The sequence below is a fragment of the Elephantulus edwardii genome, unplaced genomic scaffold (genome assembly GCF_000299155.1).
Source record: "Elephantulus edwardii isolate Elephantulus edwardi_28Jun2011 unplaced genomic scaffold, EleEdw1.0 scaffold00077, whole genome shotgun sequence".
In the NCBI taxonomy this organism is placed as follows: Eukaryota; Metazoa; Chordata; class Mammalia; order Macroscelidea; family Macroscelididae; genus Elephantulus; species Elephantulus edwardii.
This window is the reverse complement of record NW_006399827.1, coordinates 14,805,436-14,825,109: the sequence shown is the minus strand read 5'-3', so window position 1 is coordinate 14,825,109 and position 19,674 is coordinate 14,805,436. Positions and strand designations below refer to the sequence as shown.

General features: G+C 39.9%; 1 protein-coding gene across 1 annotated transcript; it reads left to right on the top strand.

Annotated features, from left to right (window-relative positions):
- The first annotated feature begins 2,529 nt into the window (after positions 1–2,529).
- Positions 2,530–10,720, top strand: KRT39 (keratin 39). The gene is made up of 7 exons (XM_006889484.1): positions 2,530–2,994; positions 3,878–3,960; positions 5,009–5,165; positions 5,854–6,015; positions 6,122–6,247; positions 7,517–7,737; positions 10,450–10,720. Exons 1-7 carry the CDS (start codon positions 2,530–2,532, stop codon positions 10,718–10,720), a joined length of 1,485 nt encoding a protein of 494 aa, XP_006889546.1.
- The last annotated feature ends 8,954 nt before the right edge of the window (positions 10,721–19,674 follow it).

Sequence of the window (19,674 nt, the reverse complement as noted above, 5' to 3'; positions counted from 1 at the left end):
TGTGGGAGGATGTCAAAGATATCATTCAGGAAGAGTGTAAACGGTCATTACAAAGACAGAAGAGGAAGAAAAGACCAAAATGGATGTCAGAAGATAGTGAAGTAGCTAACTAAAAAGCTATAAAAGGAGGGGTGGAAGCTAAAAGAATCATATGATGTTTGATGTGAATAAGACAAATGGCTCATGATTCAAATCTCCAGAAACAGAATCTGAAGCCCTGGGTGCTGGATGAGGTGAGGAACAGATTCTTAAAAGAACCTACAGCAGTTACTTAGGCCTATTCCACAAATAAGAAATGAAAACAAAATCAGTTTCCACCACATACAGTGGTTACTGGGACGAATATACATATGGCTGGATTTTTCCTCTAATCAGAAAGAGGAAAATTTTCATTATTCCTCAGAGGGAATACAGATTCCTTTCAGGAGAGCATCTGAAAATAAATATAAACCATTACCATAACAAATTTTAAACTAACAAATACAAAAAGAGAAAAATTGTAAATGTGGGCAATTAAAGGTAACCAACTTTTCTTTTTCTAATTTCTGATTGCTTTATGGACGAATGTTTATAAAGCAAATCAGTTTCTCATTCAACAATCCATACCTACATTGATTGATTATGTGATTGATTATAATCCTAAAGGTATAACATCACTCATCTCACATATTTCCCTGTATTTTCAGGATTTTATCCTTTTTCCTATCCCTTCCTGCCTTCTGCATGTTGTCTTCTGGCAAATGCTGCCCTTTTAATTTCAAATGTTTAACTGTTCAAAGTGGGTCAAAGCTCCTTGGTGTTAATGTTCTTTTTTTTTTTAACTATTTTTTGTTTTGTGTCTGTGTGTACCATCAAATCGAATCTGACTGGTACAGAAGGAGATTGTCCCTCCTTCTCCAGCAGAGCATCTAGTAGATTCGAATGGCTCACCTCTGGGATTGCAGTGCATCTTCTTGCCACTGTTCATTTTTATAGGCCTATCTGTTGTTTAACTGAAGTTAAGTCATAGGGATGAGTTCAGTCTTGATCAATGGCTAAAGACGGTGATCTTAGGGCATTCCATCCGTCTCTTTCTGGCCATTGAGCCTGGTCTTCTTTGTGATTTTGAGGTTTTGTTCAACATTTTTTTCTCCCACTCTATCCAAAGCCTTCTACAGAATGTTTGATAGTTTAACTGGGCACCTTATCGCTGGCTCTACTACTCTCAGGGTCTTGGAGCCTGAAATTCATGTGGTATACTGGTCCTCAAACTAATAATTTCCATGCAGCTTGGTTTCTTGTCACTCTGCTTCGCTCTGGACAGGAGACACAAACAGTTTCTCCTCAGATGGTTATTCACAAGCTTCTGAGATCTTAGTCCTACTCACCTATGTAGGATGTCTAATATTTTCTCTACAGACTCTGTTGTGTCATTTGACTTTGATGGCCCCTGAGACTATGATCTTGAACCCATAGATCCACAACTTTATTCCTTTGAGATATTTGGTTATGATTAAGAAGTTTTTATTATGTTATTGCCTGTAAGCTGTACAATATCCCTGGATATTTTTGCAGCATATGTAGAAATGTACACACATATAAAGAACGATCATCTATCAAGCCTTTCTATATTTGTGGATATAGTCCCCTTTGCCTTCCCATTCCTGTGCACCTTGTATGTTTACATGTCTACTTGTGGGTTATTGCTATTAATGTAAATGCAGGATTGTGTATGTACTAGTATTTTCCTCCATTGCCTTTAACTCTTGTTCTTCTCTCAGTATCTTCTTTTGTCTTGCTCATTTTATGCTGACCTCCCTCCTTATTGCATATTGCCTTTTTCTTCAGCCAGGTTAATAATATACACCCTCGACACAGTGACTTACCATCTCAAAAGACTCCTACTTAGGATGAAAATTTTAATTCATAACTACAATGTCCTAAAAATAAAAATGGGAAAATCAGTTGGATACAACAACATAAAATACTGATTTCTTTTTTTTTTTTTTGTTCTTTTTAATACTTTTTAGATAAGGGGGGGGTTACCAATAATTATTGCATATTAATCATTTCCCTTTTCTAAAGAAGAAAGAAAAAGAAAGATGGACTCACTCCTGGTTCACACAGTCCCAGGTGGTGAGGTCAGTAAGCACTTAATGAACTTAATACACTCACACCTGTTTAATAATGGATGCTGTTGAGATAGTGACGACAGTTCCTTTTGAAGGTATAATGCGAAGCTCTCACCCAACGACAAGTAGTGGTTATGATGGGTAATAACTTAGTAAGAACCTAAATGGACATTTTATGAGACAAGTAATTTATCTCAGGCAAGTAAAAAGCAGGCTAATGAGATGTTCCTATGAGGTTTGATATAAACATTAGAAAGGTATAATAAATATAAACCATGACACCATGTAAGGGAGAGGCTATATAAGCACTTCAAAGGGAAGCCAAGAGGCTTGGTAGTCCAACTCAAGTCAAGGGCACTTGAGCGTTCCATCCAGGGGACCACAAATTCTGAAACAAAACCAAAGCTGGACACACACTATGGATACAAAGGACTGTACAACTGTTACTTCTTCAAGACCACTCCAAAATCATCCTAAAACTACAAATCTTAGAGTCAGCTCATCAAGCAAAAGCTGCCAGAGTGGTGGTCATGAAGCCAACAGCAGTCAACCACCTGGCCGTGTTCCGAAAAAGCCCCAAGCCTGGGGCTGCTGGGCCATTCCTTGCTTTAGTAGCATACCCATCTGCCGAAGGGGCGACTCCAATGCCTGCCTTTATCTGGATGATTGTGACTGGTGTGGAAAAGGTATCAACAGTAATGAGAAAGAAACCATGCAGGTCTTGAACACTCGCCTTGCCAACTACCTGGAAAAGGTACATCTGCTGGAACAAGAGAATGCAGATCTGGAATGTAAAATTCAAGAAGAGTGTAACAAAGAAGTCCTTGTGGTGTGTCCTGATTACCTGTCTTACTACAGCACCATAGAAGAGCTGCAGCAGAAGGTAAGGTCCTCCGGCACTAGCCTAATTAAACTGGGAATGAACGATCTCCAAAAACAGTCACTCACTCAACTTTTAATCTTTTAAAAACTTATAAAGTAAAAATTATTTTATAGTATAGGAGAAAAATGTCTGTAAAGGCAGTGTTATCTTAAGGTAATACTTAGAGTTATACAGCTTTTCATTTTTCCAAATGCATTCTCTCATTATAAATATAAAACTCAGGATCAAGTAGTGTTAGCAACTTTGCTACTGCCTTTTCTTTAACAAAAATTTTAAAATTGGAGATCTAAGAAAATGCATTTTATAACTTTTTATTTAATAAAAAATTTAAAATAATTTAAAAATTATTTTAATAAATAACTTTTTATTCATTATACAGCCATCATCATCCTTTTATGCTTATTCCATCATCTCCAAATTGTTTCTTCCCACCACAAAGCTAAGTTTTCTGTTTGCAGTTATATATTGCTGCCAAATATACTGAATTTATTTGGTGTATTTGTCCAAATACTAGCAATGATGTCACAGAATTACGTTAGACTCTGAGAAAATATTAGTGAACTAAAAAAAAAAAAAGTCCCTGAATTCCTAGATTTTCTAGTGGATTGTGGATTATGGTACACTATGAAAGTTTAGGCTGGATTTTGTGTTTTAACAGAAAGAGATATACAAGAGAGTTTAAAGTCCATTTTATGTCAATCTTTTAGGGAAAATAGAAAAACTCTAGCTTTCCAGAGTATCCCAAACATAGTAAGCATATTTATAAAGATTCATGAAAAGTCCTACCAGCCTTCATCTGTCAATGGAAACACACAAGTCCCTTGGTTCTTAAAAGGAGATTCTGGTGTTTGTCTCATTTGTGTGTACAATTTCTTAATTCTAGATCTTGTGTACCAAGGCTGAGAATTCCAGGCTGGTCTCACAAATTGACAACACCAAACTGGCTGCTGATGACTTAAGAGCCAAGTAAGCCCACCTACCACCACTATGCATGACAGAATTCATCCCAAGTCCCCCTCTAACACTCCAGAGAAGATGATCCCCAAGTCTAGCCCATGTCATGTTAGCACTAGCCCAGGAAAGATCACCACGTTTATGAAATTATTAGGATTAATAACAGCTTGCATGCATCTAATACCGGTAGCTTTTAATACATGAAGCCCTCTCATTATCTGCACAATGACTGAGTAAAATAGGTCAGGTTAATGTGTTATTAAGAGGAGCTCTGGTCATGCAATAGCTAAGCATTCAACTGGAAACCAAAAAGCCAGTGGTTCAAACCCATCAGTTTCTTCATAGGAGAAAAGATCTAGGTATATGTCCTTATGAAATATTACAGCCCAAGAAAACCTATGGGGCAAGTCTACCCTGCCATATGGGATCTCTGTGAGTCAAAATCAACTCAACACGCAATAAGAATAACATTGATATCCACTTCAGGTGAGAAAACTTTTATTTTTTTGAGGTTAAGTTACTAATCAAAGGTGTACAACTAGTATAAGACAATCAAAACTTGGACCTAGATTTCTAAGCCATCAAGTGCTTTTCATTTATACTACACTGACTAAAAGGGTGGTTTGTTGTTGTTTTGTGCCTCTGAGTCAGAATCAACTCCTAACTGACCTTCCTTCCAGTGGGCTTTCAGAGGCTGTAAATATCATAGGAAGTGACTACCTCTCTTTCTCTTGTGGAGCAAATGGTAGACTTGAACCATGTGCCTTTGGCTTGGCAGCGCAATTCCTTACCACTTCTAGGCCACCAGAGCCCTCTGCAGGGGTGGGAGAAGAAATTGCCTCATCTCAAAGAATTAGCAATATCACAGCTCTCTGGAAAATAGTTTAAGGACAGAAATTAAATGGTCATATTTATCCAATGGTTTCATTTATGAAGGGAATAAAGTCTACAATAAAAATAGTACAAAAGAGACCTCGAGAGAAAAATCAGAAGTGAGTTCTGACTTGTTTTAGACAATCTACTTTTTAACCATAGATTTTCATGTGTTGGTCTTTTAAAGGTATGAAGCAGAGGTGTCCTTACGCCAGATGGTAGAGGCAGATGCCAAAGGCCTACAGCAAATCTTGAATGTCCTGACCCTGGGCCAGGCCGACCTGGAGGCCAGAGTAGAGTCTCTGAAGGAGGAACTCCTCTGCCTCAAAGACAACCATAAAGAGGTGAGTCAAAGGCTGAGGGGAATCATCTCTAGCCAAGCCTCTAGTAATAGTATAATTCCTATGGGTTGAACTTAACAAAGGATGTTCTCACTACATACACTTCTGGTGTTTAGTATTGATAATCTCTACTGCCACTTTCACTTCTTCAAAATGTATCCAATTTCTTTGAGTATAACAAAATCTCTAAGGCCACATGGTCATGGAAAGTCTCCATGGGCTTCCCCAACTTCCAAGAAGTGGCAGAAGTATCCAAATTTTCTTGTCTTCACAGGTGTCTCACCTGTTTTGTAGACATTCATGTTCTAACTCCTTCCCCCGTGTATTGATACAAGTCAGTATCAGCCGACATTCATGTCATAGAGATTATAGCATCTCATTATTAATGCTATCACTTTGCTACTTGACCCATTATTCATCCCTAAAAATGACCTAAATTCTTTACAACTTTGATCTTGCTGTCCAATTCCTTTTAGTTTTGTACATATTTTAGCACACAGTCATCTCTGAAATAGCCTGAAGTCATTTTATAGAACTTCAAAAGGATCTATAAATTATATATGGATTCCTTTCTTGTGGGAAATATTTCAAGCACAATTAAGCTAAATTACTGCTGTTAGATGGACACAAGAACACGAGGGGGGGTTGTCATCTATTCATTCAGTGATATGACATATTTTCCCTCCCACAGGAAATCAATTCCTTACAGAGTCAGCTTGGGGACAGACTCAACATTGAAGTGACTGCTGCTCCTTCTGTTGACCTAAACCAGGTCCTACAAGAAATGAGATGTCAATATGAGTCCATTGTAGAGACAAACCACCGAGATGTGGAGCAATGGTTCAACATGCAGGTGGGAAATGTTGAAAGCAATCAGCTGGCCGTGTATTTCTAGGAGCCTTATTTGTCAAAATCATGTTTTCCTGCCATGATGTCAATCATCTTTGACTGTGTTTCAGATGGAAGAACTCAATCAGCAGGTGATGACAAGCTCTCAACAGCAGCAGAGCTGCCAGAAGGAGATCATTGAACTGAGACGCTCTGTGAACACCCTGGAGATTGAGCTGCGGGCCCAGCATCGAATGGTACCACAATTCTAGCCATGATGGGGACGCTCCTGACATTGGTGTACTGTAATGTTCCCCAAATTTTGATCCTCAGGACCACAGTTCCTCTGATACTAAAAGACCTGCTATCAAAATAAGGACTTTGAGGTCAACTAAGTCTACAGAATGCTGGGTTAAACTAAGATTAAGCATGTGACATCCTTTGATAAATTGTTATACACCATTAATTTCCAAGAAAACATTTGGTATTTAGCATTCCAAAACTTATTTGACTTCAAACTCTCTTTTTCTTAGGAGCATTTCATGGTAATAATGATCCATGAAGTATACTTCGGGAGCCATTAATGTGGGAAGAATTGCCAAAACTTTCACATTAGATTTACAAAACAATCTGACAAATTAGGTGGTGTAATCACTCAATCATTTTTACAGACAAGGCTCAGAGAGAGCAAATGTGATTTTCCCTAGCCAAACCCAACACAAGTTTCTGTTCTTCTGTTTTATAACTAGAGGTACTCAGAACCTGAGACATTAAAAAAGTTGTTCAAAGTCATAAGACGAATAAGATTTTGAGTCAGAATTCCAGTTCCACAGATGGCGCTGCTTCTGCCTTATTATACGATCTTCTCTGATGTAGGACACTGCTTAATGACAGGAAAACCTTGGACTCCAAAGCTGCTTTTGTCCCTACACTAGCTAGTCATCTGACCCGAGGCAACTCTTTTACCTCTTGAACCTCACTTTTTAATCCACAAAAATTTGAATAATCATTCAAAAACCTAAACTCCCACTAGGACTTCCAGATAGAGTGGAAAATAACTTTCAACATCAAAGTTTCAGCTTTCAAGTTTGCATGTAGAGTTTTAATCCAGAAGGAAAAAAAATGTTTTATGATTAAATGCTGTTTCTTTCCTTTTAAAGGTATACTCATAAAATAGGATAGCACAAACACATTTGAAATACTAGATGTGAAATGAGCTTAAATATGTTTACCCTCACAGGTAAGAGAAAGTATGGTAGGAGATTATCATGTGGTTGAGAAACAAGAAGAAAAAGGAAACATTCAACAGAGGGCAAAAAAAGGAGATAAAGGAAAGTAAGCTTTAGCTGAGCTGATCCTTTTGTCTGTGGATTGGATTTCTTAGGTAGTAACAAATGGCTTTAGAAATCCATGGCCCCTGTCTCTAAGAAAGCATTGTTAAAAACTATATAGATCCCAGGTGCCAAACCCTGGCCTGAGCATAAGGAGTCACCATTATAAATCCTATCTTTCCTCCTCTCTATTAGAGAGATTCCCAGGAATGCATGCTGGCAGAGACCGAGGCCCGCTACACAGCCCTGCTGACCCAGATCCAGTGTCTGATCGATAACCTGGAGGCTCAGCTGGCAGAGATCCGGGGCGCGCTGGAAAGACAGAACCAGGAATACGAGATCCTTCTGGACGTCAAATCCCGACTAGAGTGCGAGATTGCCACATACCGCAGCCTCCTGGAGAGCCTGGATGGCAAGTAAGTGAAACAAAAGCTGCTTTTGCAAGAAAGATATTGGCGTACACCCATGTAAGTGGAGCCAGTGGCCCCAGGGAGACAAGAGCTGAGGACTGGCAAGTGAGGAGACTTGTAGTTATAATTCAGTCCCTATTTAAGGTATTATGAGAGCTGATGATTTTGAAAAGGCAGCGTACCAAAAGGTAGTGTTACCAGGTTAATTCCTTATAGATTGGGTTAGTGCCTTAGAATTTGAAAAATTACTAGGAGAAAAGAAGAGCACTGCTGATGACTGTTACTGATTTCCCCTCATTGAAACAAACGTCATGAAAGATCTTACTTCTGTGAGATCTAATAGAACAGCCCTGCTTCTGCCCAAACTGAAACCCCTAGCCCGGGCTAATCACTCTTCCCTCATGCCAGCAACAGCATGTAAACGTGTGTATTTCAGCATCCTTTTTTAAAAATATTAGCTGTCTTTTTTTTAAGGGATAAGAAAACTAAGCCACCAGGAAATATCCTGGAACACAAGCTATTAGAAGAAATTCCATTCAAATCTAGTATCCCAAAGATAGAATTATTTATAATTACTAGAGAGACCTTCCTCCCTGATGGTATCTGTAAACTCTGTTCCCAGCAATCTCTTAACTAAGACAGCCACTAACACCATGCCAACCAATGTTATAAGCTTGAAGAACTGCAGTATACCAGCAAGCCTTTATCCATCAAAGAAAGACATGTTTTTGAGGAGTTTCGGGTTTTTATTGCTTCTTACTCCAGTTCTTTAAAAATTCTTCATTTGTTGACACTTAGGCCCTGTGCTGATGTGGGTTAATCACTGGGCTGCTAAATGGAAGGTCGACAGTTCAAATCTACCAGCCATCCTATGGGAAGATGGTGAGGCAGTCCGCTCCTGACAAGATTTACAGCCTCAAAAGCCTTAGGGAAGTCCTACTCTACAGGGATGTATGAGTCAGAACCTACTAGACAGCAAGAGTTTAGAAGTCACTTTATAGTTTCCTGATAAAGTGAGGAGGACTTCTCAATAATCTGTGACTAACTCTATTTAATAAGGGAACTCTGGTGGCCTAGTGGCTAAAAGCTGCACAGCAATCCTGAAGGTGGAGAAGGAGAAGCAATCTCCTCTTGTGCCAGTCAGACCTAACTCAATAGTACACAGAAGAAAAAAAATATTTAAATGATAACAACAAAACAAGTAAAATTTAGGAGGAGGAAAGGGAAAAGATTTTATTAACTTCCATTCCTCAGAAAACAATCCTATTAATCTCTTTCTTATCACTATAGACCCTCATGTGATTGAATACATCTATAAGGTTAGTTACTATTAATGCTCATCCTGCAGATAAGAAATTTAAAGTTCAGGAGGTCAAAATTACTTACCTAAGGTCAAGAACTGGCTCCTGAAAGCTTTCATACTCTAACAGTTCTAGACCTACGATGCCACATTCCAAAAGATTTGACACGTTTCTCTCCACTTATAAGTCCAAAAGAAGCTCTGGTGGCCTTGTAGGTAAGGAGTTGCACAACCAATCCAAAGGCACCTGGTTCGAATCCACCAATTGCTCCAAGGGAGAAAGATGAGCAATCTCTTCCTGGGTTATTTACAGCCTCTGAAAATCCTCTGGAGGATAAGCTTATGTGAGTCATTCCAACGTGACACCAATGAGTTGTTGCCATTTGTTATTAAACCAAAAGAAACACTGATGACACAGTGGAAATGCACAGGACTGGCTAGGTTCAGGTCTGTTGTTCACAGGGTCACTGTGAGTCTTAATTGACTCAAAGGCACTTAACAGCGACAGCAACATGAACCAGAAGGTTGGCAGTTTGAACCCAAGAGCTGCTCCACAGAAGAAAGATTTACAGCCTCAGGCACTCTAAGCAGTAAGTCGGCTCTTTGTTGTGTGTCACTCTGAGTCAGGACAAAGGCGGTGGCAGTGGTAGTGGGCACTGGCCAAAATGTTGACCACTCAAACTCACCCACAAGTGCCTCAGAAGACAAGTCTGGAGATTTGCTTCTAGGTCACAGCTTTGTACAACCCTATGAAGCAAGTCTACTCTGTACACCTGGGGTCACCATGAACTGGGATTGATTCATTGGCAGCCAACAACAAAAACTACTCATAAAAAATGTGTAAGCACCTGGAGGTTGTTGTTTTGAGTGGCACATACTGAAAAACTAATACCACCATTTTTATCCATATTTGTTGACCACTTGCTATGCATCTGAGAGCTGGATAATGAGTAAGGATGACAGAAGAATTGGTGCCTTTGTGTTACAGTGTTAGAGAAGACTACTGAATATCCCATGGACAGCCCAAAAGACAAACAAATACATCTTACAGAAAGTGCAGCCAGACTGCTCTTTGGAGGCAAAGATGATAAAGCTTTGCCCCGCATGCTTCAGGCATGTTGTTAGGAGGGACTATGCCTCACAGAGGGACATGGTGCTCAGAAAGATGGTCGGTGAAGGAGAGGAAGACCCTCAACCAGGTGGATTAACAGGCACAGTGACTGCTTTGATGGGCTCCTGTGTGTCAGAAAGTGTGAGGTGACAGAATAGGACAGACTGCAGATCCGTTGTTCCTAAGTTCGCTATGGGTCATACTCAACTCAACTTGACAGGACTTAACAACAACAGCAGCACTGCTGCCCAGCACGCTCCCCTAACCAAGTGATGGTTCCATTTCTGTTTGTTTTTCCCCCATTTAGGTTTCCCTGTAACCCTTGTGCCAACAAATGTGACCTTTCCACTTGCACATCCTGTAAGGCCAGAGTCATGGAACGACTGTGTTTCGCATCACGCAGCCTTTGTATGTCCTCTGCTCCCTGTGGGGTCCATGTGATTTGCAACGCCTGCAAACCTCTGCCACGGATACTGGTTAAAATCTGTACCATCACCAAGGAGATTCAGGACGGCAAGGTCATTTCTTCTCACGAGCACGTGCAGCCTTGCTACATCACCAGACCTGTTAGAGTCTAGCATTCCCAGGTGATAAAAAAGACCCACATTCGTGAAAGAAGGGCCGATACACATTCTTGCCATAAAGCTTCAGAACTCCCTGTATCTTGTAAGGTACTCTGTTCTTACTATTCCAGCAGGTCACCACTGGCTAGTTAGAGCAGTTTCCTACCCCTTCCCTAAGCCACTGCGACCAGCAAGGGACTAAATGACATTTCTCTGAAAGTGCCTTCTGCATTTTATCTGTGACACCGGAACTGATTTATTAAGTGTCCAGAAAGACAACCTCCACTGTTCTACCACGTGAGTGACGCACAGGTTTCTCGTTTGTTTTTTTCAGGGCTTGTTTACTTACGTTTCTCACTAGAGCCAGTCAGACAAGTTCTAGGATTGTTTTCATCCATGACCCATGAAGGTGAAAAGCTACAACCTTCCCTTCCAAACTCCTTTTTCAGTTATAGGAAGAAAGCCTCTGTGGAAATAGAACAATTAAGAGAAAAGATCTTTTTGTTGTTGTTGTTGTTCCCTTGGTTGGATAGGCACAAGTCTGATTTCTGTTCAACTCTACTGTCATTATTAGGATTTATTCTTGCAAACATACTTAATCTACACAAGGGTTTTTGTTTAGGGTTTTGGGGTTTTTTTAACATGTCCATGTTCTCCAAACCTTGGCATTAGGCTCCCCAGATATTTTCCTGGGCACATCTCTGGATCAGGAATTGTGGGGAGCAAATCTAGGGCATTTTGAAGAACTAGAATCAATCCTTTCACCGAATGTTTGCTCTTTTTTCTTTCTAATCTTTAGAGAATGGGAGTTTGCCCTGGCTGTTAGACAAGAGACATGTAGCTGGAACCCTCAAGAAATAACTCCTGCTTTTCAGTTTTACCAGACCCAGTTGTTGTTGTTGTTGTTGTTATGTGCCATCGAGTCGCTTGCGACTCATAGCAACCCTATGTACAACAGCCCTAAACCCTGCTCTATCCTGTGCCAATCTCATTGCCTCTGACACATCCATCCCGATTACCCCAGTCACTGAATCAATCCACCTCATAGAGGGTCTTCCCCTCCTGCACCGTCCCTCCACTCTGCCCAGCATGATGTCCCTCTCCAAAGACCCGTCTCTCCTTATATGTCCAAAGTATGTCAGGCGAAGCCCCAGAATCCTTGCCTCCAAGGAGCAGCCTAATTTAACCCTCTCTAGGAGAAATCTATTTGTTTTCTTGGCAGTCCATGGTACATTTAGTACTCTTCTCCAGCACCACAGCTCAAAGGCGTCAATTCTCCTTCTGTCCTCTCTGGTCATTGTCCAACTCTCTGATGTGTAACAAGCGATTGCAAAAACCATGGCCTGTATAAGGTGCACCTTAGTCTCCAGAGAGACACTGTTGCTCTTGGACCCAGTTACCAAAAAAAAAAAAAAAATAGTGTGGATTTCTGCTTCAATATGTCCAGGAATTAGAAATGGACTGAATAGCCACAAGCTTCACAGAGAATAACTAATTGCCATTTGTAAGAGTGAAGCAGTCGGGGGTTAAGAAGGTATCAAGTTTAGGCACCAGACATTGTTATAGCTTGTATCTCAGTCACAGAGTGTTCTAGTCATCCATACAAAAGTCATTTCACATGTGCAGAAGTTTTAGTTAATAATACCAAATCAACTATGGAGTCAAAAAGCCTGATGTCCTGCATTTGTCACTTTACTGTGCTCTTGGGTAATACTTCATCACTCATTCATTGCTGTTGGTTTGGAACTGAGTCATAGCTGACCAGTCCAGTGGGTTTTCAGGGGCTATAGATCATATGGGAAACAACTACCTATATTTTTCCCTCAGAGGAGCTGGAGGATTTGAACCACTTGTTGTTGGATTGGCAGCACAACTCCCGACTCACTAGACCACCAGAATACCAGAGCAACATTTAGCCTTTATAAAATTCAGTGTTCTTATTTATTAAGCGAAAGCCATGTCTATTTCATGAGCTTGTTCCAAATATCAAGTGCAGGTGTTTATGCAACACTACTTTTTAAGCTGAGGAGCACTTTTGTTGTTGTTAGGTGCTGTCAAGGCGAGTATAACTCATAGCGACCCTACGAACAAAAGATCTGAACCCTGTTCTAGCTGTGCTGTCTTCACACTTCCTGACACACAAGAGCCCATTTCTGCAGTCACCATGTCAATCCACCTCTCCTTCGCTGACCTTCTACCCTTCCTAGCATCATGCCCCTCTCTAAGGAATAGCCCCTCTTGGCAACAGGCTCAAAGCATGTGAGGCAACGCCTCACCATTCTTGCCTCCAAAGAACACTTTGGCTGCATGCTCACCATGACATATTTGTTTGTTATTTTGGCTGTCCATGGGATGGATGTTCAGTGTTCTTCTCCAAACACCACAGCTCAAAGGTATCAATTCTTCTGTCATCTATATTCATTGCCCAACTTTCAGATGCATAGCAAGTAATCAGAAAGACTATGGCCTGAATCTTTAGTCCTCAAACTGACATCATTATTCCTCCATAATTTGGAGATGTCCCAAACTGCGGATTTTTCCAGTGCAATTAGAGCTATGGCACTGGTGTGTCAAATGAGTAAGGATTACTCATGGTGGACAGGTTTTGGTGGAGCTCCCTGATTAAGACAGACTAGGAAGTAAAATTGGCCATCTATTTCTTAAATATAACAGGCCTTTAAAAATCCTATGAGCACAACAGGAACAAGGATAGGTATAGTAGTGCTGTGGGAGAGCCCATATAGGAAGTCAGTTGAAATGAGAAAAAAGAAAACCAAATATTGTTTAATATTTAGAACATGGAATGTATGTAGCTTGAATGGAGGAAAAGAAGAAATTGATAAAAATGAAATGGAACACATGAACATCGACATAGTAGGCATTGGTGAGGAGAGATGGATCACTTTTGGACACTTTGAATTAGATGGTCATATGGTATACTATGCTGGGAATGAAAAACAGAAGAATGATGTTGCATTTGTAGTTACAAAGTCAATTTCAAGTTCTATCCTGAAATACAGTGTTGTAAGGAGCACTACACTAATATTATTTTTACAAGTATTGCTTTTAACTTCAGCCTTCAACCTAATTTTGCTATTGTTACCTCATGTTAAATCTGTTTCTCCACTAATGTGGAGCCATGATTTTGGAATTTTAATAATGTTTAACTTTATAAAACATCACGATGTCCTGTAACCAAATCCACATTTCTTCTCAATAAAGCATTCTTTCAAGTTTTAGCATACGTATGAGATATCAGCAATGCATGATGCCCACATCGAAGATACATGTTTAGTTTTCAAGTACAGTGATTTACTTCCTCCAGACAAGTAGCAACTTCCTCCCTCTAAGCAAGTGGAATTCCTAACTCCCAGAATGATTTCTTTGCCACCAATGATTCTCTTATCTGAACCTCTTGTCCTTGTCATTTAATTTAGCACTTAACTGCATGACATCTCAAACTGCAGAATGTTGGTGTGGATCAGGAGGGGACTTGGGGTCAGATGCTTTAGGTGTAAAAGAACAGCATAGACTCCATGGACTGCACAGCTGGGAAGAAGAAATGGGATGTAAGATGTGAAGTGCTGTGTGGAAGGGATTTGGTCCTCACACTGAAAACTAGGGATATACCCTGTCCTTCAGCGCCTCCTACATGTCTGCTTCAGTGCTGGGCCAGGGGTGGACCATCTCATAAACCATCAATCAATACAAACTGAACTTGTAATTCCAAAAAGATTAACTATTTAGGAACATCATTTGGCTCAGGCCAAGTTTAAACTTGGACAGAGCCATTCTCAATTTATTCAGAAATAATACATTCTTCCACTTAGAAGTATCCCACATATCATCCTTGAAAGAAGTTATTATAAAAGTGCCGTGAAGATATTTGGCCACTCAATGGCATAAAGATGTTTTAAGTGTCTTCTCTGGGTAAAAAAGAAAGATAAAATTCAAATTCTGAGCCTTACAGACAGGTTACCAGGCCTTTTTTAAAAAAAACAAAACAAAAAAGTATACTGGTTTGCATACATATATGTATACATTATAATCCATACTTTCCTTCATTCACACTGTGTTTCATACAATCATTCTCATACACTTTGTTTTATAAAATTAATCACCATTGAACTATGCCCACCGTTACCCTGTTTTTTCAGAACAGAATCTGGATTTTTACTGGAGGTTAATAAATACCTGTACAGTCACAGGAGAGAATTAAAAGCATCTTGTGCAAAGTTTACAGGTGCTGCAGCAGAAAATAAAAATAAAATTGTGGTAAGGGCACAAGAGACGTTAAATGACTCACTCAATACCACATGGTAATAAACGACATCTTAAATATCTTAATATTTTTAGGAAGTTCTAATGATCACTGGAAAGATAATATCATCAATCTTAAAGAACAGAATCAATTCACAAAAGCAACAGATTGTTTTCAACCTTTCAAAGCACTTTAATCCAGTGGTGTCACTAGGATAGATGTCACTCAATGCTGTAATTCACGGCATCACCCACTCATGGACTTCCTCCCACATCAGACCACACAGAATCCTTAGGAGTGCCTACAATCCATTTTAACCAAAGAATAAAATGTGATAAATGTAGTTATAAATTGATAAAATATAATGTTTCTTACACTATATAAATACTAACTAAAAAAATGATTTTGTAAAACCTTTCTACATTAAATTACAAGATTACTAGTTACAACATTAAATAATTAATCAGTAGCTTTCCCCCATTTATTCTTTAGTTACTATTTCATTATCAAAATAGTTATTTATACAGTTTCACAAATGCCACTTACTATAATATCGTAGATAAAAACCAAAAACTGACAAAATCAGTGACTATAAAAACACTGGCAACAACAAAAGCAGTATCACATATTCATTGCCCATGCAATAAAACCATGTGCTTAGAAGCATCATTGTAACTGGGTAGTTAAAAAAAAACCTCTGACCAGAGGGCAGTATAAAGTTTCCAGAAATATTTACATAGTTTGAGCCTTATATGTGCATTCAAGCAGGACTTATAAAAAAGGGGGGGAGGTTTTTCCCTTTCCTATTGTTATAATAAATCTTAGGGTTATTTTAGGTAGATCTGGTGGCCAAAAGAACAGATACGTCTTGAAGAAGGTGCAGCCAGAGTGCTCTTTGGAGTCAAGAAAGATGAGGCTTTTCCTCTCATACACTGGGCATGTTTCTAGGAGGGGCTATTCCTTGGAGGCTTGAAAGGCTGGAGGGGGATTGGCGAAGAAGACCCTCAACGAGGTTTAATGACATGGTGACTGCTGCAATGGGCTCTAGTGTGTCAGGAAGTGTGAAGAAGGTACTGGATAGGAAAGAGTTCAGATCCATTGTTCATAGGGCTGCTATGAGTTGTACTCGATTCGATGGCACCTAACAACAGCAGCACCTAGCAGCCTAATCTGTACAGGGAGTAGCACTGCTAACACAAAGGTCACACCACTCAGGCAGTTCAAATCCATCAGGGTTCCTTAAGAGAAAGATAAGCCATCTCCTACCATGGAATTTATAGTCTTAGGAGTCCATGTGAAGATCAGCTAGGACTCAATTTTGACTCAAGAGATAGGGTAAAGGGCTATGTTTATTTAAAAAATAGTCTATTTCTAATGAAACAATGAGCAAAAATTTTATAGACAAATCATTTTGGTGCTGCCCTCCTGAGAGTGTCCTCCAACGTGGCCTGCCCCTCACGACCTCTCTAAGGACACAACTGCACTTTTTCAGCTTGCTCGTCCCTACTTCTAGTGAGAAATTCACCATTAAGTCTTGATGCCACTAGCAGGTGATTATTTTCTTTGTCCTGAAATGCTTAGACGACTGGTTTTTATAATTAGAAAGATAAAAGGAGAACAAAGAATTGGACTGACATTTTGATGGCACCTAATAAACTTTCATATCATAGAAATAAAAGTAACACCAGAGAGAGAAGTAACTGCTCTACAGCCATGCAGCCAATGAGAGAACCCTTTCCTCTATACCTCACTCTGCACCACCTCTGGAGTGGACAGTGGTGGGATGGGGTACAATGGATACAACACTAAGTAGCTTTGGGTTCTAGTTCTTAGAGGCACCACTGAACTTGCCTGTGCTTGGAGTATAAGTGCTCACCATTGATTCTTCTAGTCTAATAACCTTAGCTTCTTAATCTCTCAGAGTAGTAATATTTTCATGTCTAGTCTTCAGCAACAGTAAATAGAAGACATCAGAAGTGACATCCTCAAACCCCTTCTTTTGACAGAGTCTTTCAAAGATAATTAGATAATATCAATAAGATCTTTAAGTTGTTTACAAACTAAATGTTGTATGTTGCTACTATTATCAGTTCACATAATTCCCATATAAAAACTAAATAAAACAATATAGAAAATGTTTCTTCCCACTAAATAGAAATGGACACATTATCTAAGTAGATTTCTCCTAATTCTGTCCACTTTCATTTACAATTAAAGTCTAGATAGTAAATAACCTTTTATAAAAAAAAACCCAAAACCCTTAAGTAAGAAGGATGTTGCATCTACATGTCAAGAAAACAAAATTTCTCACCATTGGGCCAATAGGCAACATCAAGATAGTTGGAGAAAAGACTGAAACTGCCAGTGACCTAGTCTTACTGGGATCCACATCAATACACTTGTTCCCAGCAGGCAGGCGATCAGGAGATGCATTGCACTGGAAAAGCCTGCTCTCAGGGACCTCTCCGAATTACAAAGGAGTAATGATGTCAGCTTGAGGATTAAGCTGTGCCTGATTCAGACGATGGTCTCTTTAATAATTTGCTATGCATATAAGAGCTGAGCAATAAATAAGGATGATAGAAGTAAAAATGATGCCTTTGAGTTGTCATGTTGGAGAAGAACACTGACTATCCTATGGACTTCCAGAAGAGCAAACAGGTATGTCTTGGAGAAGGTGTAGCCACAGGGCTCCTTGGAGCCAAGGATGGCAGGTCTTCATCTCACATACTTCGAGCATATTGCTAGAAGGAGCTATTCCTTGAGAAGGACATCATGCTTGGAAGATGAAGGGACAGCAAAGTAGAGAAAGACTTTGAAATAGGTAGACTGACATCGTAACTGCACTAATGGGCTCGAGTGTGTCAGAGATTATGAGATTGGCACAGCATAGGACAGGGTTCAGATCTGTTGTTCATAGGATCTCTATGAGTTGTATTCAACTTTACGACACCTAACACCACCAATGACAAGTTAAGAAAAAGCTTAAAATTCCAGATAAAAACAAAGTATCCCAAAAGACAAGGGGAGTGCACCATCCAAGTCAGGAGGAATTTCTAGGCCAAGGCAGTCAGCCACAGCGGGGGTTAGTATCAGTGCAAGCAAGCCTGGAATGCATTATTTCATCACTGTGGTCACATGCTTTTTATAGGGAATGAATCCTTCAGCTGTTTGGCTGGCTAGAAATACCTGGTCAGAGTGTTCATGCATGATTCACAAGCTTCATGGTAACAACCCACGCAGCCTGCTGAAATAGGAACAACCCGACTTGGCAACATTGAAAGGTTTATTTTGATTTGAATTATCTTCTCAGGGGGACCATCATATTTGGAAGATTTTCTTAAGAGATGCTTTTAAGCCTTATAGTCACTTACATGCACATAAAAAGATTCAATACACAAATGTTCTAAACAGTGTAACAAAGTATCACCAATAAGTGTCTTGGTGTTTCTCTCTCTCCCTCCCTGCCTACCTCCCTCCCCGCAACACCCCACCTGTGTGTGTTCTCCATCTCTGGACTAATATCATAAGGAAGGTATATTATGTTATCTGGAGAAATATCTGTAGTTACAAGTTTTCTTACAGGTTCTAATAAGACAGTGGGTTAGAGTCGCTGCCTTCTCAGTAACTCTAAAGTGGGGGAGATTACATAAGCTTGTCTTTCCTTCTAAATTTAGGGTACAAACATCTACTGTTGCAGTATCTTATGGAAGCCCAGTAGACAAGTGCTTGAAAGGAAGGCTGCAGAAGACTGCACCTTGAGGTCTATGGACCTCTAAGAAGCACCTTAAACCTACTGTTCCAGCAAACCTAAAGAAAGGCCACATTCTGGGAGGAATTCCTCCGAACTTGTGTGGATGGGTATAGAGAATCACCTGCCCACAACTTCTATGTGAAAACAGAGAGAGTGGAAAAGTCTGCACCTCAGTGAGGTTCTAGAGTCACTCAGCTCGCTTGCCAGTAACCCACGAAAAACACAGAATTCTTTATCCTCTCTGACAGGTACAGCCCAAGAGACACCCCAAACCCCTGCACAGCTTTCATGGGCACAGGGATGAGTCTCACCCATGACAGGCAAATGAAAATAACATTTAAGAAAACATTACATTAAGGTGAACATTTAGAACGAGTGCCACCCTACTGAGGCACTGAAAAGAACCACAAGAAATGTCTGGCCCTCTCTGGTTCAAAGCATAATCACGGACTAAGAACAAGGACTTGAGGCCGGACCCGCTGGGTCAGATTCCCAGCACCAACACCTACTGTGAGATCTTGGGTGAGTTACTTAACCGCTCTATTTCTGCTTCCTCATCTGTAAAATAGTACATGCTTCATAAGGTTGAGATGGTTACATCAATTAATGCATGCAAAGCATGTCTCAGACCCAGTAATGTTAAAATTGTACCATTTGTGTGTGTGTGTGTGTGTGTGTGTGTGTGTGTGTGTGCTGTTTGGAGAAGCTCACAATCAACTGGCAAAAATACTGTACCAGAGTTGATGGAGTGTTTTACTCGAATAACTGGCAATGGAATAGGCATGGAAGATCATCTTGATATCACTATAAATAACAGCACTGGATTAAGGATTGCTGTTGTTGTTTGGTGCCTTCAAGTCAAGGAGGACTCATAGCAATCTATGAACAGATTTGAATCTTGTTCTATCCTGTTCCATCCTCATCAGTTCTGATCCACTTGAGTCCATAATGTTG

Bases quoted from the DNA above. Each gene is read 5' to 3' on its own strand.
- KRT39 (XM_006889484.1), top strand. From the start codon at position 2,530: ATGGATACAAAGGACTGTACAACTGTTACTTCTTCAAGACCACTCCAA. The intron at 6,248-7,516 runs GTACCACAATTC...CCTCTCTATTAG, and splicing joins TGCGGGCCCAGCATCGAATG to AGAGATTCCCAGGAATGCAT. The intron at 7,738-10,449 runs GTAAGTGAAACA...TCCCCCATTTAG, and splicing joins CTGGAGAGCCTGGATGGCAA to GTTTCCCTGTAACCCTTGTG.